The sequence below is a fragment of the Catharus ustulatus genome, chromosome 38 (assembly GCF_009819885.2).
Source record: "Catharus ustulatus isolate bCatUst1 chromosome 38, bCatUst1.pri.v2, whole genome shotgun sequence".
In the NCBI taxonomy this organism is placed as follows: Eukaryota; Metazoa; Chordata; class Aves; order Passeriformes; family Turdidae; genus Catharus; species Catharus ustulatus.
The window spans coordinates 803,820-824,830 of record NC_046258.1 but is presented as its reverse complement, the minus strand read 5'-3'; the positions used below and the strand labels follow the sequence as shown (position 1 = coordinate 824,830).

The 21,011-nt window shown below is 54.3% G+C and overlaps 1 protein-coding gene, 1 pseudogene and 11 gene segments (V, D, J or C); 9 read left to right on the top strand and 4 right to left on the bottom strand.

Annotated features, from left to right (window-relative positions):
- Window positions 1-198: 198 nt before the first annotated feature.
- LOC117010063 lies at window positions 199-1,004 on the top strand (the record flags this gene model as incomplete). The annotated part of the segment is given in 2 exon segments: window positions 199-215; window positions 569-1,004. Coding segments are annotated over 2 exon segments (453 nt in total), but the record flags the coding sequence as incomplete, so codon positions are not given.
- Window positions 1,005-2,752: 1,748 nt separating this feature from the next.
- On the top strand, window positions 2,753-3,534 carry LOC117010062. The segment is given in 2 exon segments: window positions 2,753-2,827; window positions 3,124-3,534. Coding segments are annotated over 2 exon segments (486 nt in total).
- A 1,618-nt stretch (window positions 3,535-5,152) lies between these two features.
- LOC117010061 lies at window positions 5,153-5,838 on the bottom strand (the record flags this gene model as incomplete). The annotated part of the segment is given in 2 exon segments: window positions 5,153-5,322; window positions 5,529-5,838. Coding segments are annotated over 2 exon segments (480 nt in total), but the record flags the coding sequence as incomplete, so codon positions are not given.
- An 822-nt stretch (window positions 5,839-6,660) lies between these two features.
- On the top strand, window positions 6,661-8,080 carry LOC117010060. The segment is given in 2 exon segments: window positions 6,661-6,792; window positions 7,655-8,080. Coding segments are annotated over 2 exon segments (558 nt in total).
- Window positions 8,081-9,960: 1,880 nt separating this feature from the next.
- On the top strand, window positions 9,961-10,991 carry LOC117010059 (annotated as a pseudogene).
- A 283-nt stretch (window positions 10,992-11,274) lies between these two features.
- Window positions 11,275-11,675, top strand: LOC117010058. The segment is given in 2 exon segments: window positions 11,275-11,593; window positions 11,656-11,675. Coding segments are annotated over 2 exon segments (333 nt in total).
- Window positions 11,676-12,354: 679 nt separating this feature from the next.
- LOC117010057 lies at window positions 12,355-12,792 on the top strand (the record flags this gene model as incomplete). The annotated part of the segment is given in 1 exon segment: window positions 12,355-12,792. A coding segment is annotated over 1 exon segment (438 nt), but the record flags the coding sequence as incomplete, so codon positions are not given.
- A 2,256-nt stretch (window positions 12,793-15,048) lies between these two features.
- Window positions 15,049-16,105, top strand: LOC117010056 (the record flags this gene model as incomplete). The annotated part of the segment is given in 2 exon segments: window positions 15,049-15,379; window positions 16,077-16,105. Coding segments are annotated over 2 exon segments (360 nt in total), but the record flags the coding sequence as incomplete, so codon positions are not given.
- A 169-nt stretch (window positions 16,106-16,274) lies between these two features.
- LOC117010055 lies at window positions 16,275-17,063 on the top strand. The segment is given in 3 exon segments: window positions 16,275-16,329; window positions 16,434-16,724; window positions 17,044-17,063. Coding segments are annotated over 3 exon segments (366 nt in total).
- Window positions 17,064-17,077: 14 nt separating this feature from the next.
- On the bottom strand, window positions 17,078-17,713 carry LOC117010054 (Ig heavy chain Mem5-like). The gene has a single exon (XM_033084367.1). The coding sequence runs from the start codon at window positions 17,711-17,713 to the stop codon at window positions 17,078-17,080; it is 636 nt and encodes a 211-aa protein (XP_032940258.1).
- Window positions 17,714-18,263: 550 nt separating this feature from the next.
- LOC117010053 lies at window positions 18,264-19,470 on the bottom strand. The segment is given in 2 exon segments: window positions 18,264-18,701; window positions 19,453-19,470. Coding segments are annotated over 2 exon segments (456 nt in total).
- A 168-nt stretch (window positions 19,471-19,638) lies between these two features.
- Window positions 19,639-20,049, top strand: LOC117010052 (the record flags this gene model as incomplete). The annotated part of the segment is given in 1 exon segment: window positions 19,639-20,049. A coding segment is annotated over 1 exon segment (411 nt), but the record flags the coding sequence as incomplete, so codon positions are not given.
- Window positions 20,050-20,170: 121 nt separating this feature from the next.
- LOC117010051 lies at window positions 20,171-20,971 on the bottom strand (the record flags this gene model as incomplete). The annotated part of the segment is given in 2 exon segments: window positions 20,171-20,283; window positions 20,674-20,971. Coding segments are annotated over 2 exon segments (411 nt in total), but the record flags the coding sequence as incomplete, so codon positions are not given.
- Between the last annotated feature and the right edge of the window lie 40 nt (window positions 20,972-21,011).

Here is a 21,011-nt window from a genome sequence, read left to right as displayed (position 1 = left end):
GGTTTGGGGAGCAGAGCTCAAAGCTTTGGAGGAACGGCCAAGAGTTGGGTCAGGGGTTGGGATTGGCAGAAAAGGTCAGGGGGGGTTTGGAACAGCTTGACTGGGATGGAACCAGCACTGGCATGAGCATTATAAGCATAACCATCAAAACGTTTGGCACAGAAATAAACGGCGGAATCCTCGTCCTTGAGGTTGTTCATGGTCAGCGTCACCGAGCTCTGCCCGTTGTCCCTGGAGATCGAGAACCGACCCCGAACCGACGATGCGTAATTGGTGTAGTCACCATCGCTGTTGATACTCGCAATGTATTCCAGCGCCTTCCCAGGTTTTTGGCAGATCCACCACATTCCGAAACTCCCGAAATCGAACCCAGACCCACGGCAGAGCAGAGTCAGGGATCCCCCGTGGGTTGGAACCGAGATAAACACAAATATCCCAATGAACACGTTGTAACTGGGACTGGGCACAGACTCTTTGTTTCTGCATCCATCAGGGACCCCAGAGCGCCACGCCCAGCCCGGGCCACGCCCGGATCCGGTGCCTCATCCCCATCTCCCCTTGTTCCCGCAGGGCTCCGGGCGGCCGTGACCCTGCTGGAGTGCGGGGGGGACCTCCAGCCCCCCGGGGGGTCCCTGAATCTGCTCTGCCGCGGGTCTGGATTCACGTTTGGGAGTTTCAACATGATGTGGGCCCGCCAGAGCTTCGGGAAGGCGCTGGAATTTGTCGCAGAGATCAGCTACAGTGGTGGCAGCACCTGGTACGCGCCATCGGTCAAGGGCCGGTTCACGATCTCCAGGGACAACGGGCAGAGCTCGGTGACGCTGACCATGAACAGCCTCAAGGACGAGGATTCCGCCGTTTATTTCTGTGCCAGAAATGCTGGTGGTCATTGGGTTGAAGTTGGCGGTGCTGCTGCTGGTTTTTATCCCATCCCCATCTTGGCATTGCCACCGGTCCCCAAATGTCACCAGACCCCAACCGTTGACCCCGACCTTGAGCACTGACCCTGACTGAAGAGCCAAAACGAGGGGGACAGAACTCCAGACTTGCTGCTGAAATGCTGTTTGTTGTATCCAGATCATTCAATAATTTATTTATTATTTAAATTCCTGTTTATTGTATTCAACATTTCACGGCCTGGGGGTGACAGATTTGGACCTGGAGATTTTCTGAAAAATAATGAAACAACTCTGGTGACAAATACAAACCAAAATTAATGAAAATAATGAAAATAGAATAAAATAAAATCAATAAATCCCCCACATCCTGTGAGTGTACTAAAAGTCAAATTGAAAAATCACAGAAAATAATGGAAATAACTGCAATTAACAATAAATTAATGAAATGAACCCAAACCCTCCTGGTTCAGGTTTTTCTGCTCTCAGGGTCGGATCCACCCCTTTGGGGAATTCCCCAAAAAACCACAAAAAGGCCCAAAATGGCCCCAAATTTCGGGTTTTGCTTTCAGTGCAGCTGCAGCTGCTGGCACCTGCTGGGGGTCGTAATTAGTGCAGTTAATTAGAGTTACTAGGGATGACAACCAAGGCCAACCCTAGAAAAACCTCCTAAATCACCAGGAATAATTAAATTCAACTGTCTTAATTTTTTAATTTATATTTTTTTCATTTAATTGATTTTTCTCAGGGTTATTGATTATTGGCAATCAGGGTTATAATAAAACTTTATTGGGGTTAATGACTGTCACCCTAAGGACTAACAATGGAATAATTTGTGTTCAAAGTCAATTTAAACCCAACATGCCCGGATCTGGCGCCTCATCCCCATCTCCCCTTGTTCCCGCAGGGCTCCGGGCAGCCGTGACCCTGCTGGAGTCCGGGGGTGACCTCCAGCCCCCCGGGAGTTCGATGGCTTTGGTGTGTCGTGGCTCTGGATTCACGTTTGGCAATAACGGAATCATGTGGATCCGCCAGAGCCCCAGGAAGGGGCTGGAATGGGTGGCACAGATCAGCACTGGGGGTCGTTACACAAACTTTGCGCCATCAGTCCAGGGCCGGTTCTCGATCTCCAGGGACGACGGGCAGAGCTCGGTGACGCTGACCATGAACAACCTCAAGGACGAGGATTCCGGCGTTTATTTCTGTGCCAAAGAATCTGGTGCTAATGGCAATCCTTGTGCTAATTGTGTGGATGATTTTGGCCTCATCCCTGTCCCCACCTGTCCCCACACCCTTCTCTCAAACGCCAACCCCTGACCCCATTCCTGCCCCCCTAACCCAACCTGGGGGTTCTTTTGGGTTCTGCCCCAAATCTCTGCCCTGACCCCGATCTCCACTCTTGGTCCCACGTCCTGACCCTCGCTGCTGATTCTGGGGGGATCCCTCAGGGTTTGGGGCCAGTGGGGGAGGTTTGGGTTTGCTGACCCTTGTTGAGATTTGGGGGTGACCCAGGGGAATCCTCAGGGCAAAGGCGACGAGGGAAGGGAGCGGAAATCTGGGGTGAAAGGCGGAGATTTGGGGGAAATGATCCTAAAATGGAGGAAAGTCGAGAGTTGGGGCTGTGATGGAGGATTTGGGGACAAAATAGTCAAGATTTAAAGGTAGGACTGGGATTTGGGTAAAGAATGTGGGAATTTTTTGATTGTTTGGGGCCCAGCAATGGGGGCTTGAGACCACAACTGGCATCGTTGATATAACCAGGATTGGCGGCAGAAGCAGTAGCATCACCATAACACCAATTGCTGGAACATTTGCCGCAGAAATAAACGGCGGAATCCTCGACCTTGAGGTTGTTCATGGTCAGCGTCACCGAGCTGTGCCCATTGTCCCTGGAGATCGTGAACCGGCCCTTGACTGACGGCGCGTATAAGGTGCCTTCACCACCACTGTTGATCCCCCCGAGCCATTCGAGCTCTGTTCCACGTTTTTGCCGGATCCAGAACATGTCATAACTCCCGAAATCGAACCCAGACCCACGGCAGAGCAGAGTCAGGGACCCCCCGAGGCGCTGGAGCCAAGATGAACACAAACATCCCAATGAACACTTTGTAACTGGGGCTGGGCACAGACTCTTTGTTTCTGCATCCCCAGGGGCCCCAGAGCGCCACGCCCAGCCCGGGCCGCGCCCAGATCCGGCGCCTCATCCCCATCTCCCCTTGTTCCCGCAGGGCTCCGGGCGACCGTGACCCTGCTGGAGTGCGGGGGGGACCTCCAGCCCCCCGGGCGATCCCTGACTCTGCTCTGCCATGGATCTGGGTTCGATTTTGGGAACTACGAAATCTACTGGATCCGCCAGAGCCCTGGGAAGGTGCTGGAATGGATTGCACAGATCAACAGCGCTGGTGACAACTCCGAGTATGCCCCCTCGGTCAAGGGCCGGTTCTCGCTCTCCAGGGACAACGGGCAGAGCTCGGTGACGCTGACCATGAACAACCTCAAGGACGAGGATTCCGCCGTTTACTTCTGCGCCAGATGTTACACCAATAACTGTGAATGGGCGGCTTCTGCTGTTGTTGATTTCGCACATGGTGCTGGCTGTGTCCCAATGCGGGAAGAACTGGCTCACCATATGTCCTAAAAATCCCCAAATTTTCCCCCAAATGCCAGACATTGGTCCCATACTTCAGCTACTCACCAAGACTCCTCCATCCTGGACCCACTTCCCGATTTTCACCCAATCTTGACCCAAATCTCCCCCGGCTCCCCCTCCCCTGATTGACCGAGCTGACGCGGAGCCGACGCCGGCAGAAGCGGTTCGGTGTCGGGTCTGGGACCGGGCCGGAGCCTTTGCCCAAATCCCTGAATTTCTGATTTTTGGGTTGAGATTTGGGGCAGAACCAGGGGAGGGTTTGGGGTCAGTGGTGACCATTGGGGCAATTGGAGAGACTGGGGACAAAGGGTGAGGACTGGGGACAGGGCTGAGGGCTGGGGGAAGGGTCTGGGGACACTTGGGGTCCCAATGAGGAAGGGGCACAGGGCTCGAGGCTGTCACCATAACCAGCTTCAGGAGTACAACCAGAACAGGAAGCTTTGACGCAGAAATAAACGGCGGAATCCTCGTCCTTGAGGTTGTTCATGGTCAGCGTCACCGAGCTCTGCCCATTGTCCCTGGAGATTGAGAACCGACCCTTGAACGAAGGTGCGTACCACGTGCTGCCACTGGTGCTGATCTCTCCAACCCATTCCAGGCCTTTCTGGGTGCTCTGGCGATACCAGCCCATCCCAAATTGTCCAAAATCGAATCCGTTGCCGTGGCAGAGCAGAGTCAGGGACCCCCCAGGGGGCTGGAGGTCCCCCCGCACTCCAGCAGGGTCACGGCCGCCCGGAGCCCTGCGGGAACAAGGGGAGATGGGGATGAGGCGCCGGATCCGGGCGTGGCCCGGGCTGGGCGTGGCGCTCCGGAAGCACCCGGGACCCACCTGGCAGGGCCAGCAGGGCCAGGAGGGCAAGGAGCGGGAGGGAGCTCGAGGCAATGGCCGGGATGTGCCGGGTACGGGGTCCTGGGGGGTTTGGGGCAGAACCGGTGAAGATTTGGGGCTGGGATGAGGCGACCGTGACCCTGCTGGAGTGCGGGGGGGACCTCCAGCCCCCCGGGGGGTCCCTGACTCTGCTCTGCCGCGGGAATGGATTTGATTTTGGCCCTTATGGATTTCTCTGGGTCCACCAGAGCCCTGGGAAGGGACTGGAATTCGTCGCAGGGATCAACAGCAATTGTTACACCTGGTACGCGCCGTCAGTCAAGGGCCGGTTCTCGATCTCCAGGGACAACGGGCAGAGCTCGGTGATGCTGACCATGAACAACCTCAAGGACGAGGATTCCGCTGTTTATTTCTGTGCCAAATGGGTTGATGGTAATGGTTGGGGTGCTGTTGCCGCCCCTTCAGCTGCTTTGACCAACCCTGACCTTTTCTGCCAATCCCAACCCTTGACTCAACTCTTGGCCGTTCCTCCAAAGCTTTCACCACCTTCCCCTTGTTTGGTTTTCCCAATTCCACTGCTCTCAGTTCCTGTCGTGAGGTCAGATTAGAATGAAAAGCAGGGTAGGGTTGAAACATAAAGTGTTTAATGATATCTGTATTAATAACATAAAGAAATAATAAATTCAGGTTCAGTCGATGGAACAGGGGCAGGATCAGCTGTGCCATGAATTAATTAACAGATGGACACTAATTGCAGGCTCTGGGCTCAGCCCAAACTCACGGCGTCTCCTCCTTCTCTTCCCTCTGGACCCCGACTCCTGGTCCCCTGCCCTCGGCGTCTCCTCCCTGCTCTTTGTGCTCTCCCCCCGTGCAGGATTGAAGGATTGCCGGTTTTATCTGAGCCTGGACAAACGCTGTGCTGGGGCCGGGCCCTGCTCCCTGCGCTCCTGCAGGGACACAAAAGGGCCCTTCCAGGTTTGCTCCTCCAGAACGGGAATGCACAGAGCGGGAACAAATCCTCCCGTTGGTTTCCAGGCTGCCAAAAACCAAACCAGGCTCCAACAATTTGGGGAAGGGTCTGGTGACCTGAGGAGGGGGACAGGGCTGAAACCATCAATAAAACCAGCACCACCAGCACCATCAGCACCCCAACCAGCAACAGCACTTTTGGCACAGAAATAAACGGCGGAATCCTCGTCCTTGAGGTTGTTCATGGTCAGCGTCACCGAGCTCTGCCCGTTGTCCCTGGAGATCGTGAACCGACCCTTGGCTGAGGGTGCGTAGTCAGTGCCGCCACTACTGCTGATCCCCGCGACGTATTCCAGTGCCTTCCCAGGGCTCTGACGCATCCAGAACATGGCAAAACTGCCAAAATCGAATCCATTCCCACGGCAGAGCAGAGTCAGGGACCCCCCGGGGGGCTGGAGGTCCCCCCCGCACTCCAGCAGGGTCACGGCCGCCCGGAGCCCTGCGGGAACAAGGGGAGATGGGGATGAGGCGCCGGATCTGGGCATGGCCCGGGCTGGGCGTGGCGCTCTGGGGCCCCTGGGGATGCAGAAACAAAGAGTCTGTGCCCAGTCCCAGTTACAAAGTGTTCATTGGAATATTTGTTTTTGTCTCCGCTCCAACCCCACGGGGGGTCCCTGGCCCTTGTGTGCCGCGCCTCTGGATTCAATTTCGGGAGTTTTGGAATGTGCTGGGTTCGCCAGAGCCCTGGGAAGCCACTGGAATGGGTGGCCGGGATCCACGCCAATGGTGCCAGCATCGCCTACGCGCCCTCGGTTCGGGGCCGGTTCTTGATCTCCAGGGACAACGGGCAGAGCTCGGTGACGCTGACCATGAACAACCTCAAGGACGAGGATTCCGGCGTTTATTTCTGTGCCAAGGGTGCTGCTGGTCATGCCGCTGATAACGATGCTGTTTTTGACCTGTCCCCATCGATGTCCCCAAACCCCAACTGTTGACACTGACCTTTAACATTGACCCTGAGCATTTAGTTGAGTTATGTGCCATTAATTAATTACTGTATTGTGATTAATTGCAGGGTCCTAACCCAAGCTGCCTCATCCCAACCCCAAATCTTCACCGTTTCTGCCCCAAAACCTCCAGGACCACACCCAACCCAGGACACGCCCGGATCTGGCGCCTCATCCCCATCTCCCCTTGTTCCCGCAGGGCTCCGGGCAGCCGTGACCCTGCTGGAGTGCAGGGGGGACCTCCAGCCCCGCGGGGGGTCCCTGACTCTGCTCTGCCACGGGAATGGATTCAATTTTGGGGGTTATGGAATGATCTGGATCCGCCAGAGGCCCGGGAACTCTCCGGATTACATTGCGTGTATCACCTATGATGGCAGCACCTGGTACGAATCGTCGGTCAAGGGCCGCTTCAGGATCTCAAGGGACAACGGGCAGAGCTCGGTGACACTGACCATGAACAACCTCAAGGACGAGGATTCCGGCGTGTATTTCTGTGCCAAATATGCTGGTAGTAGTTGTGGTGCTGCTGCTTATGCTGATGGTTTTGACAAGATCCTTGTCCCGGTCACTGCGTCCCCACCGATCCCCAAATGTCCCCAACCCCTTCCACCAAACCCCGACCCTTGACCTGACCTTGAGCTCTGGTCCTGAGTCTTTAGTGCTGTCCCAAAGTTGACCTTTGATTAGAAGTTTTAAAGAAAAAACTTTGCATCCGGGGCCGATTGCTGAGGTTTGGGGCGCAGAGCTCAAAGCTTTGGAGGAACGACCAAGAGTTGGGTCAGGGGTTGGGACCGGCAGGAAAGGTCAGAGGGGGTCAGAGCAGATGGGGGGGGTCGGAAACAGCAGCAGCATCAATTAAAGCATCGACGTAATTGGTGGCATGTTTGGCACGGAAATAAACGGCGGAATCCTCCTCCTTGAGGTTGTTCATGGTCAGCGTCACCGAGCTCTGCCCGTTGTCCCTCGAGATCGAGAACCGGCCCTTGACCAACAGCGCGAGGTCGTAGGTGTCACCATTGTCGATACTCGCAATGAATTCCAGGCCCTTCCCAGGGCTCTGGCGGATCCACAGCATTCCGTAATCCCCAAAATTGAATCCATTCCCACGGCAGATCAGTGTCAGGGACCCCCCGGGGGGCTGGAGCCAAGATGAACACAAATATCCCAACGAACACTTTGTAACTGGGACTGGGCACAGACTCTTTGTTTCTGCATCCCCAGGGGCCCCAGAGCGCCACGCCCAGCCCAGGCCACGCCCGGATCCGGCGCCTCATCCCCATCTCCCCTTGTTCCCGCAGGGCTCCGGGCGGCCGTGACCCTGCTGGAGTGCGGGGGGGACCTCCAGCCCCCCGGGGGGTCCCTGACTCTGCTCTGCCGCACCTCTGGGTTCGATTTTGGGAGTTACACCATGATCTGGATCCACCAGAGCCCTGGGAAGGCGCTGGAATGGATTGGGCAGATCAGCATCGGGGGCACCACCTGGTACGCGCCGTCAGTGCAGGGTCGGTTCTCGATCTCCAGGGACAACGGGCAGAGCTCGGTGACGCTGACCATGAACAACCTCAAGGACGAGGATTCCGCCGTTTATTTCTGTGCCAGAAATGCTGGTGGTCATTGGGTTGAAGTTGGCGGTGCTGCTGCTGGTTTTTATCCCACCCCCATCTTGGCATTGCCACTGATCCCCAAATGTCACCAGACCCCAACCCTTGACCCCGACCTTGAGCACTGACCCTGACTGAAGAGCAAAAACGAGGGGGACAGAACTCCAGACTTGGTGTTGAAATACTGTTTGTAGTATCCAGATCATTCAATAATTTATTTATTATTTAAATTCCTGTTTATTGTATTCAGGAATTCACGGGCTGGGGGTGACAGATTTGGACCTGGAGATTTTCTGAAAAATAATAAAACAATAGTGGTAACAAATACAAACCAAAAATAATAAAAATAATGAAAACACAATAAAATAAAATCAATAAATCCTCCATAGCCTGTAAATTTACTAAAATCAAATTCAAAAATCACAGAAAATAATGGAAACAACTGCAATTAACAAAACATTAATGAAATGAACCCAAACCATACTGGTTCAGGTTTTTCTGCTCTCAGGACCGGATCCGCCCCTTTGGGGCCTTCACCAAAAAGCCACAAAAAGGCCCAAAATGGCCCCAAATTTCGGGTTGTGCTTTCAGTGCAGCTGTAGCTGCTGGCACCTGCTGGGCGTCGTAATTAGCGCAGTTAATTAGAGTTATTTGAGCAGAAATTTAAGGTCAATACCGTCAAAAAGCCTCCTGAATTAATAGGAGCAATTACAATAAATAGTTTTATTTGTTTCATTATAGTCTTTATTCATTTAATTGGTTTTTATTGAGTGTAATAATAATCAGCATACAGGGCTATAATAAAAGTTTTTTACGGTTAATAACTTTCATCATCAGGGCTAATAACGCAATATATTTTGGGTTCAAAGAGAATTTAACCCCAACGTGCCCGGATCCGGCGCCTCATCCCCATCTCCCCTTGTTCCCGCAGGGCTCCGGGCAGCCGTGACCCTGCTGGAGTGCGGGGGGACCTCCAGCCCCCCAGGGGGTCCCTGACTCTGCTCTGCCGCGGGTCTGGGTTCACGTTTGGGAGTTTTGGCATGTACTGGGTCCGCCAGAGCCCCAGGAAGGCGCTGGAATGGCTCGCAGGGATCAGCAGCAGTGGTGGCAGCACCAGCTACGCGCCGTCGGTGCAGGGCCGGTTCACGATCTCCAGGGACAACGGGCAGAGCTCGGTGACACTGACCATGAACAACCTCAAGGACGAGGATTCCGCCGTTTATTTCTGTGCCAAGGATGTTGCTGGTGGTTATTATGCTGATGCTCATTATGTTGATGGTTTCATCCCTTACCCATCATTGTGTCCCCACCGATCCCCAAATGTCCCCAGACCCCTTCCCCAAACCCCAACCCTTGATCACAACCTTGAGCTCTGACCCCAACTCTTTGGTGCTGTCCCAAAGTTGAGCTTTAGCCCAAAGTCTTTAAGACCAAAGTTTGGATCCAGGGCCGAGTGCTGAGGTTTGGGGCGCAGAGCTCAAAGCTTTGGAGGAACAGCCAAGAGTTGGGTCAGGGGTTGGGATTGGCAGAAAAGGTCAATGGGGGTCAGAGCATCTGGACGGGCAGCAGCACCAGCACCAGCATGACCATCGTGCCATTTGGTGCAGAAATAAACGGCGGAATCCTCGTCCTTGAGGTTGTTCATGGTCAGCGTCACCGAGCTCTGCCCGTTGTCCCTGGAGATCGAGAACCGGCCCTTGAATGACGGTGCGTAGTTGGTGTAGTCACCATCGCTGTTGATACTCGCAACGTATTCCAGCGCCTTCCCAGGTTTTTGGCGGATCCACCACATTCCGAAACTCCCGAAATCGAACCCAGACCCGCGGCAGAGCAGAGTCAGGGACCCCCTGGGGGGCTGGACCTGAGATGAACGCAAATATCCCAATGAACACTTTGTAACTGGGACTGGGCACAGACTCTTTGTTTCTGCATCCCCAGGGGCCCCAGAGCGCCACGCCCAACCCGGGCCACGCCCGGATCCGGCGCCTCATCCCCATCTCCCCTTGTTCCCGCAGGGCTCCGGGCGGCCGTGACCCTGCTGGAGTGCGGGGGGGACCTCCAGCCCCCCGGGGGGTCCCTGACTCTGCTCTGCCGTGGAAATGGATTCACGTTCGGGAATTTCGGAATGTTCTGGATCCGCCAGAGCCCCAGGAAGGCCCTGGAATGGGTTGCGAGTATCAGCAAGAGTGGCAGCACCTGGTACGCGCCGTCTGTCAAGGGTCGGTTCACGATCTCCAGGGACAACGGGCAGAGCTCGGTGACGCTGACCATGAACAACCTCAAGGACGAGGATTCCGCCGTTTATTTCTGCGCCAAAAGTGCTGATGGTAGTGCTGGTGATGGTGCTAAGTATGTTGATGTTTAAGGTCCCATCTCTCTCACCTGTCCCCAAATGTCCCCAGACCCTTCTCCAAATCCCAACCCTTCACCCCCACCTTGAACAACAACCCCGAATCTTCAGCGCTGGGCCCAAGCTGTAACAGCCCTGGGAGTTCTGCATCTCCAATTTGGGGATTGTTTGGGACCTCTTTTGTCTTCACTCAGAGCCAGGATTAAAAAATATTCAAAGGAAATGAATTTTCTTGGTTTGGGGCTGGTTTAATAAATGTAATCCAAAGTTCAGAAAGTTCTGCAGCTCTTCAACCATCAGCTAAAACCGAGCAAAGTGGAGCTGAGCCGAGTTACCTACAGGGGCTCCTGAATGTGAGCAGTGCAATGGAGAATTATTATTTAGCCTTTATTATTTATTATTTACATTTTATTATGTATTATTTGCACTATATTATTTATTATTTGCACTTTATTATTTATTATTTGCACTTTACTATTTGTTGTTTACACGTTATCATTTATTATTTACACTTTATTATTTATTTTTTACAATTTATTATTTATTATTTGTAATTTATTATTTGTTGTTTACATGTTATCATTTATTATTTACACGTTATCATTTATTATTTACCTTTTTACCCCAGTAACTGAATTGCAGTGACCTTCAGCGTGACCCTGAGTGACCAATCAGAAACCGCTCCCTGAAACTGCGGTCAAAGACGAGCACCCAGAGAGACCCCGTCCAAAATCCCCCATCCTGCCCCACACCAATTGCTGGTTTATAAAAAACCCAAATTTGAACCCTCCATCGCGTGGAACCGCACACGACTGTTCTAACTGCGCACCCACGATCCCAACGGCAGCACGGGAACTTGGGAGGCTTCACCGAGGGCAGAGATCAAAATGTGATCCTGCAGAGAATTGTGATCCTGGCACAGCCGGAATCGGCGCCTCATCCCCATCTCCCCTTGTTCCCGCAGGGCTCCGGGCGGCCATGACCCTGCTGGAGTGCGGGGGGGACCTCCAGCCCCCCGGGGGGTCCCTGACTCTGCTCTGCCGCGGGTCTGGATTTGATTTCGGGAGTTACAGAATGCTCTGGATCCGCCAGAGCCCTGGGAAGGCGCTGGAATGGCTCGCGGGGATCCATCCCAGTGATGGCAGCACCGTTTACGCGCCGTCAGTCAAGGGTCGGTTCTCGATCTCCAGGGACAACGGGCAGAGCTCGGTGACGCTGACCATGAACAACCTCAAGGACGAGGATTCCGCCATTTATTTCTGTGCCAGATCTGGTGCTTATGATGGTGCTGGTGATTATGATGGTGTTTTTCCCTGTCCCCATCACTGTGTTCCCCTTATCCCCAAACCGCAGGTATTGGTTCAGACCTTTAACAGAGCCCCTGAGTCTTTAGTACTGGGCGCAAACTTGAGATTTGTATCTGTGGGAATCTGCTAGAATCCGTTTCCCTGAAGAACTCGCCTCAGATGTGTCCTCCCACATCTCAACTGAACCTGAGCAAACAAAGTGTTCAGGGGTTGGGGTGTGAGCAAAAGTTCTGGGGACATTTGGGGAACAGTGGGGACGCAGGGATGGGGATGGGGCCAAAACCATCAACATTAACAGCGCCAGTAGCATCAGCATTCCAACCAGCACCAGCAGCCTTGGCACAGAAATAAACAGCGGAATCCTCGTCCTTGAGGTTGTTCATGGTCAGTGTCACCGAGCTCTGCCCGTTGTCCCTGGAGATCCTGAACCGGCCCTTGACTGACGAAGCGTAGTAGGTGCTGCCACCATTGCTGCTGATATAAGCGACGAATTCCAGCGCCTTCTCGGGGCTCTGACGATTCCACATCATGGCAAAACTCCCGAAATCGAATCCATTCCCATGGCAGAGCAGAGTCAGGGAGCCCCGGGGGGTTGGAGTCGAGATAAACACAAATATCCCAACGAACACTTTGTAACGGGGACTGGGCACAGACTCTTTGTTTCTGCATCCCCAGGGGCCCCAGAGCGCCACGCCCAGCCCTGGCCACGCCCGGCTCCGGCGCCTCATCCCCATCTCCCCTTGTTCCCGCAGGGCTCCGGGCGGCCGTGACCCTGCTGGAGTGCGGGGGGGACCTCCAGCCCCCCGGGGGGTCCCTGACTCTGCTCTGCCGCGCCTCCGGGTTCAGTTTCACCGGTTACAACCTGGGCTGGGTTCGCCAAAGCCCTGGGAAGGCGCTGGAATGGATTGGGGAGATCAGCATCGGGGGCACCACCTGGTACGCGCCGTCGGTCAAGGGCCGCTTCACGATCTCCAGGGACAACGGGCAGAGCTCGGTGACGCTGACCATGAACAACCTCAAGGACGAGGATTCCAGCGTTTATTTCTGTGCCAGAAATGCCGGTGGTCATTGGGTTGAAGTTGGCGGTGCTGTTGCTGGTTTTTATCCCATCCCCATCTTGGCATCGCCACCGGTCCCCAAATGTCACCAGACCCCAACCCTTGACCCCGACCTTGAGCACTGACCCTGACTGAAGAGCCAAAACGAGGGGGACAGAACTCCAGACTTGTTGTTGAAATACTGTTTGTTGTATCCAGATCATTCAATAATTTATTTATTATTTAAATTCCTGGTTATTGTATTCAGCACTTCACGGGTTGGGTGTGACAGAATTGGACTTGATGATTTTCTGAAAAATAATGAAACAACTCTGGTGACAAATACAAACCAAAATTAATGAAAATAATGAAAATAGAATAAAATAAAATCAATAAATCCACCAAATCCTAAATTTACAGAAACCCGAATTTAAAAATCACAGAAAATAATGGAAATAACTGGAATTAACAAGCAATTAAGGAATTCAACCCAAGCCCTCCTGGCTCAGGTTTTTCTGCTCTCAGGGCAGGATCCGCCCCTTTGGGGACTTCCACAAAAAGCCACAAAAAGGCCCAAAATGGCCCCAAATTTCGGGTTTTGCTTTCAGTGCAGCTGCAGCTGCTGGCACCTGCTGGGGGCCGTAATTAGTGCAGTGAATTAGAGTTATTTGAGTGGAAATTTAAGGCACATATACTTAAAAAACCTCCTGAATTAATAGGAATAAATAAAATAAATAGTTTTATTTGATTCATTATAGTCTTTATTCACTTAATTGGTTTTTATTGAGTGTAATATTTATCAGCATACAGGGTTATAATAAAAAATTTTTAGGGTCAATGACTGTCATCATCAGGGCTAATAACGGAATATATTTGGGTTCAAAGTCAATTTAACCCCAACATGCCCAGATCCGGCGCCTCATCCCCATCTCCCCTTGTTCCCGCAGGGCTCCGGGTGGCCGTGACCCTGCTGGAGTGCGGGGGGGACCTCCAGCCCCCCGGGGCCTCCCTGGCCCTTGTGTGTCACTCCTCTGGATTCAATTTTGGGAGTTATGGAATGTTCTGCATCCACCAGAGTGCCGGGAAGCCACCGGAATGGCTTACCACTATTCACAGGAGTGATGGGAACTCCTGGTACGCGCCGTCGGTGCAGGGCCGGTTCACGATCTCCAGGGACAACGGGCAGAGCTCGGTGACGCTGACCATGAACAGCCTCAAGGACGAGGATTCCGCCGTTTATTTCTGCGCCAAATCTGATGGTACTGCTGCTCCTGCTCCTGAGTATGTTGAAAATGCTCTTGTGGGCGCTGTTGTGAGTGATCACCTGAACCCAAATGTCCCCAAATCTCCCCCCAGCCCCCAAACCCAGCCCCAGCTCTTGACCGTTGATCCCAACCTTGCTTTGTTCTGCTCCTACATCCCAAACCACAACTGTCCACCCCAAAGCTCGACTTTTTTCCCCTGAACTTTTCCCTGAAGGATCCGATTTGGGTCAGCACTGGGGATCGGTGTCAACCCGGGCGGCTTTGGGTCAACACCACGGATTTGGCCGAGTTTTGGGCCAGTGATCCCATTAGAGGGCAAGGTCCAGCTCAGGAGCCCAAATGGTGTTTGGGGCCTCGGACCACCTTAACCCCCTCACAAGCACCGATGAAAGATCTGGCACAGAAATCGGCGCTGGAATCCTCGTCCTGGAGGCTGAGATGGGAAAAGCTCAAACCCCTGACCCAACTCTTGGCCGTTCCTCCAAAGCTTTGAGCTCTGCGCCCCAAACCTCAGCACTTGGTCCTGGATCCCAAACTTTGGTCTTAAAGACTTTGAACCAAAGCTCAACTTTGGGACAGCACGAAAGAGTCGGGGTCAGAGCTCAAGGTCGGGTGAAGGGTCTGGGGACATTTGGGAACAGGTGGGGATGCAGTGACTGGGATGGGGGCAAAACCATCAACATAACGAACACCAGCATAATAAGAAGTGGCACCAGAAAAAGCACCCGTGGCACAGAAATAAACGGCGGAATCCTCGTCCTTGAGGTTGTTCATGGTCAGCGTCACCGAGCTCTGCCCGTTGTCCCTGGAGATCGTGAACCGGTCCTTGACCAACGACGCGTAACTGGTGCTGTCACCATCGTCGTTGATCCATGCGATGAATTCCAACGCCTCCCCAGGTCTTTGCCGGACCCAGTACATGTCAAAACTCTCGAAACTGAATCCAGACCCACGGCAGAGCAGAGTCAGGGACCCCCCGGGGGGCTGGAGCTGAGATAAACACAAATATCCCAGTGAACACTTTGTAACTGGGGCTGGGCACAGACTCTTTGTTTCTGCATCCCCAGGGGCCCCAGAGCGCCACTCCCAGCGCTGGCCATGCCCGGATCCGGCGCCTCATCCCCATCTCCCCTTGTTCCCTCAGGGCTCCGGGCGGCCGTGACCCTGCTGGAGTGCGGGGGGGACCTCCAGTGCCCCGGGGGGTCCCTGACTCTGCTCTACCGCACCTCCGGGTTCACTTTCGGAAGCTCCTACATGAGCTGGGTTCGGCAGAGTCACGGGAAGGCGCTGGAATGGCTCGCAGAGATCAGCAGCAATGGTGGCAGCACCTACTACGCGCCGTCGGTCAAGGGCCGGTTCTCGATCTCCAGGGACAATGGGCAGAGCTCGGTGACACTGACCATGAACAGCCTCAAGGACGAGGATTCCGCCATTTATTTCTGTGCCAAATCTGCTGGTACTGGTGCTGGTGCTAATTTTGTTGATTGTTTCGATTGCAACTCTGTCACTTTCTCCCCAGCTTTCCCCAGACCCCTCCCCCAAATCCCAGCCCCTGTCCCAGTCCTGTCCCTTTGTCCCAAACCTCCCCTGTTTGCTCCAGCGCAGCCATCGACCCCAAACCCCAACTGGACCTGGCCCAAACTCAACTCTGGGCTTTTAATCCCAACCTCGGCTCGCAGAATTGCCCAAAGTGCCGAGATTTGTGGGCCATGGTTGAGGTTTGTGTCCTGGGTCGTGGGTTGGGGAACAAACTGGGAATTGGGGTCAAAGCAGTTGAGTTTTGGGGCAGAACCAGGCGTGGATTGATGAGGGGGTGGCATTGATGCAAACAGGACAGATCTGTGGGAATGGGCCAGGATTGAGACACGACCTGAGATTTCAGGGAGGGACGCGGGGATTGAGGGACATTTGGGGACCGTGCAGAGGGACCTGGGAGCCAAGAGGAGCCGCAAAACCACCAGCAGCTCCAGCACAACAAGCTTTACCAGCACTCTTGGCACAGAAATAAACGGCGGAATCCTCGTCCTTGAGGTTGTTCATGGTCAGGGTCACCGAGCTCTGCCCGTTGTCACTCGCCATCGTGAACCGGCCCTTGACCGATGACGCGTAGAAGATGTTGCCACTATTCCGGCTGATCCCCGCGACCCATTCCAGTGACTTCCCAGGTCTTTGCCGGATCCATAACAAGGCATAACTCCCGAAATCATATCCGGAGGTGCGGCAGAGCAGAGTCAGGGACCCCCCGGGGGGCTGGAGCTCCCCCCCGCACTCCAACAGGGTCACGGTCGCCTCATCCCAGCCCCAAATCTTCACCGGTTCTGACCCAAACCCCCCCAGGACCCCGTACCCGGCACATCCCGGCCATGACCTCGAGCTCCCTCCTGTTCCTCGCCCTCCTGGCCCTGCTGGCCCTGCCAGGTGGGTCCCGGGCGCCTCCAGAGCGCCACGCCCAGCCTGAACCACGCCCAGATCCGGCGCCTCATCCCCATCTCCCCTTGTTCCCGCAGGGCTCCGGGCGGCCGTGACCCTGCTGGAGTGCGGGGGTGACCTCAAGGCCCCCGGGGGGTCCCTGACTCTGCTCTGCCGTTGGAATGGATTCAGTTTCGAGAGTTTTGACATGTACTGGGTCCGGCAAAGACCTGGGGAGGCGCTGGAATTCGTCGCATGGATCAGCTACCGTGGTGGCTACACCAACTACGCGCCGTCGGTGCAGGGCCGGTTCACGATCTCCATGGACAACGGGCAGAGCTCGGTGACGCTGACCATGAACAACCTCAAGGACGAGGATTCCGGCGTTTATTTCTGTGCCAAGAGTGCCTTTTCTCCTTTGACTGCTTTTTATGCTGTTGCTCGTTATGTTGATGGTTTTGACCCCATCCCAGTCACGGCATCCCCACCTGTCCCCAAATGTCCCCAGACACTTCCCCCAAACCCCAACCCTTGACCCTGCCCCTGAGCACTGACCCCGAGTCTTTAGTGCTGTCCCAAAGTTGGACTTTAGCCCAAAGTCTTTAAAGATCAAATTTGGGATCCAGGGCCGAGTGCTGAGGTTTGGGGCGCAGAGCTCAAAGCTTTGGAGGAACAGCCAAGAGTTGGGTCAGGGGTTTGAGCTTTTCCCGTCTCAGCCTCCAGGACGAGGATTCCAGCGCTGATTTCTGCCCCAAATCTACTGGAGGTCAACGCCATGAATTGGTTTTGGTGATTTTGGTGCTGGGATTGGAGCTGGTGTGTCGGACATTGACTTTGGAGTTGTCCCCACATTGTCCCCAGCTGGAGGGAGGGGCCAGGACTGGGGCAGGAGACGGGGTGGGAGAAGGGGCTGGGGACAGTTGGGGACAGCAATATTCCAACTGTCACCAACGGCATCTTTGGCACAGAAATAAACGGCGGAATCCTCGTCGTTGAGGTTGTTCATGGTCAGCGTCACCGAGCTCTGCCCGTTGTCCCTGGAGATCGAGAACCGACCCTTGACCGACGGCGCATAATCAATGTAACCACCATTGGGGTTGATCCCTGCGACGAATTCCAGTGCCTTCCCGGGGCTCTGGCGGAACCAGGCCATCCAGTGACTCCCGAAATTGAATCCAGAGGCGCGGCACACAAGGGCCAGAGACGCCCCGGGGGGCTGGAGGTCCCCCCCGGACTCCAGCAGGGTCACGGCCTCCCAAAGATGATATAAATCTAAATAATAATCACCTTTTAACTTGGACTGGGCACAGACTCTTTGTTTCTGCATCCCTGGGCACCTCCGGAGCGCCACGCCCAACCCGGGACACGCCCGGATCCGACGCCTCATCCCCATCTCCCCTTGTTCCCGCAGGGCTCCGGGCGGCCGTGACCCTGCTGGAGTCCGGGGGGGACCTCCAGCCCCCCGGGGGGTCCCTGGCTCTGCTCTGCCACGGGTTTTGGTTCGATTTTGGGAGTTTCAGCATGTACTGGATCCGCCAAAGACCTGGGAAGGGGCTGGAAATGCTCGCAGCGATCTGGAGTGACGGCAGCACCGAGTACGCGCCGTCAGTCAAGGGTCGGTTCAGGATCTCCAGGGACAACGGGCAGAGCTCGGTGACGCTGACCATGAACAGCCTAAAGGACGAGGATTCCGCCGTTTATTTCTGACGCAAATGTACTGATGCCAGCTGTTACTGGGCTGATGTTACTGGTGTTATTTATGTTGGTTTGGTGCCCACCGGGGAGGTTTGGGTTTGCTGACCCTTGTTGAGATCTGGGGTGACCCAGGGGAATCCTCAGGGCAACGGGCACGTGGGAAGGGAGCGGAAATCTGGGATGAAAGGTGGAGATTTGGGGGGAATGATCCCAACTGGGCAGCACTGGGAAAGTGTGGGATAAAATGGTCAAGATATGAAGGTAAGAATTTGCGAATTCTGGGGTATTGGGGAACCCAGCAATGCGGACTTGGGATAGTAACTGGCGTCGTCAATATAACCAGCACTACCAGCAGCAGCAGCACTGCAACAACAACTGTCAGCACATTTGGCACAGAAATAAACGGCGGAATCCTCGTCCTTGAGGTTGTTCATGGTCAGCGTCACCGAGCTCTGCCCGTTGTCCCTGGAGATCGAGAACCGGCCCTTGACCGATGACACGTAGTAGGTGCTGCCACCATTGCTGTCGATCCATGCAATTAATTCCAGCGCCTTCCCAGGGCTCTGACGCACCCAGCTCATTCCGTAGCCCCCAAAATTGAATCCGTTCCCACGGCAGAGCAGAGTCAGGGACCCCCCGGGTGGCTGGAGGTCCTCCCCGCACTCCAGCAGGGTCACGGCCGCCCGGAGCCCTGCGGGAACAAGGGGAGATGGGGATGAGGCGCCGGATCCGGGCGTGTTGGGGTTAAATGGAGTTTGAACCCAATTATATTCCATAATTAGCTCTGATGATGACAGTCATTAACCTCAATAAGTTTTTATTATAACCCTGATTTCCAATAATTCATAAGCCTTAGAAAAATCAATTAAATGAAAAAAATATAAATTAAAAAATTGAAACACTAGAATTTAATTATTCCTACTGATTTAGGAGATTTTTCTAGAGTTGCCCTTAGTTGTCATCCCTAGTAACTCTAATTAACTGCACTAATTAACGGCCCCCAGCAGGTGCCAGCACCTGCTGCTGCACTGAAAGCAAAACCCGAGACTTGGGACCATTTTGGGCCTTTTTGTGGCTTTTTGAGGAAGTCCTCAAAGGGGTGGATCCGGCCCTGAGAGCAGAAAAACCTGAGCCAGGAGGGTTTGGGTTAATTTCATTAATTGTTTGTTAATTGAAGATATTTTCATTATTTTCTGTGATTTTTAAACACAATTTTAAATAATAATTAAATTATGGATTCATCTGGATACAATAAACAGCAATTTAAATAATAAGGAAATTACTGAATCACCTGGATACAATAAACAGGAATTTAAATAATAAATAAATTATTGATTCATATGGATACAATAAACAGGGATTTAAAGAGCAACTCTGGACTCCAGACCAATTAACACCCTCATTAACAACCTGCAAACCCCCCCCAGGACCCCGTACCCGGCACATCCCGGCCATGACCACGAGTTCCCTCCCGCTCCTCGCCCTCCTGGCCCTGCTGGTCCTGCCAGGTGGGTCCCGGGCGCCTCCGGAGCGCCACGCCCAGCCCGGGCCACGCCCGGATCCGGCACCTCATCCCCATCTCCCCTTGTTCCCGCAGGGCTCCGGGCGACCGTGACCCTGCTGGAGTGCGGGGGGGACCTCCAGCCTCCCGGGGGGTCCCTGACTCTGCTCTGCCACGGATCTGGATTCGGTTTCGAGTATTTTGACATGTACTGGGTCCGGCAAAGACCTGGGGAGGCGCTGGAATTCGTCGCATGGATCAGCTACCGTGGTGGCTACACCAACTACGCGCCGTCGGTGCAGGGCCGGTTCACGATCTCCATGGACAACGGGCAGAGCTCGGTGACGCTGACCATGAACAACCTCAAGGACGAGGATTCCGGCGTTTATTTCTGCGCCAAGAGTGCCTTTTCTCCTTTGACTGCTTTTTATGCTGTTGCTCGTTATGTTGATGGTTTTGACCCCATCCCAGTCACGGCATCCCCACCTGTCCCCAAATGTCCCCAGACCCTTCCCCCATACCCCAACCCATGACCCTGCCCCTGAGCACTGACCCCGAGTCTTTAGTGCTGTCCCAAAGTTGGACTTTAGCCCAAAGTCTTTAAAGATCAAATTTGGGATCCAGGGCCGAGTGCTGAGGTTTGGGGCGCAGAGCTCAAAGCTTTGGAGGAACGGCCAAGAGTTGGGTCAGGGGTTTGAGTTTTTCCCATCTCAGCCTCCAGGACGAGGATTCCAGCGCAGATTTCTGTGCCAGATCTTTCATCGGTGCTTGTGAGGGGGTTAAGGTGGTCCCAGGCCCCAAACACCATTTGGACTCCTGAGCTGGACCTTGCCCTCTAATGGGATCACTGGCCCAAAACTCGGCCAAATCCGTGGTGTTGGCCCAAAGCCGCCCGGGTTGACACCGATCCCCAGTGCTGACCCAAATCGGATCCTTCAGGGAAAAGTTCAGGGGAAAAAAGTCGAGCTTTGGGGTGGACAGTTGTGGTTTGGGATGTAGGAGCAGAACAAAGCAAGGTTGGGATCAACGGTCAAGAGCTGGGGCTGGGTTTGGGGGTTGGGGGGAGATTTGGGGAGATTTGGGGAAGAGTGGAGACTCAAATATGGGGGCGGGGCCAACACCAAAGTCATCAACATAACCAGCAGCAGCAGGAGTACCAGTATTAACAGATTTAACACAGAAATAAATGGCGGAATCCTCGTCCTTGAGGCTGTTCATGGTCAGCGTCACCGAGCTCTGCCCATTGTCCCTGGAGATCGTGACCCGGCCCTTGACTGACGGCGAGTAGTAGGCGCTGCCATCCTTGCTGATACGTGCAACAGCATCCAGCGCCTTCCCGGGACTCTGGCGGTACCAGCCCATCCCGAATTCTCCAAAATTGAATCCATTCCCGCGGCAGAGCAGAGTCAGGGACCCCCCAGGGGGCTGGAGGTCCCCCCCGCACTCCAGCAGGGTCACGGCCGCCTCATCCCAGCCCCAAATCTTCACCGGTTCT

Bases quoted from the DNA above. Each gene is read 5' to 3' on its own strand.
- LOC117010054 (XM_033084367.1), bottom strand. From the start codon at position 17,713: ATGGGGATGAGGCGTCGGATCCGGGCGTGTCCCGGGTTGGGCGTGGCG.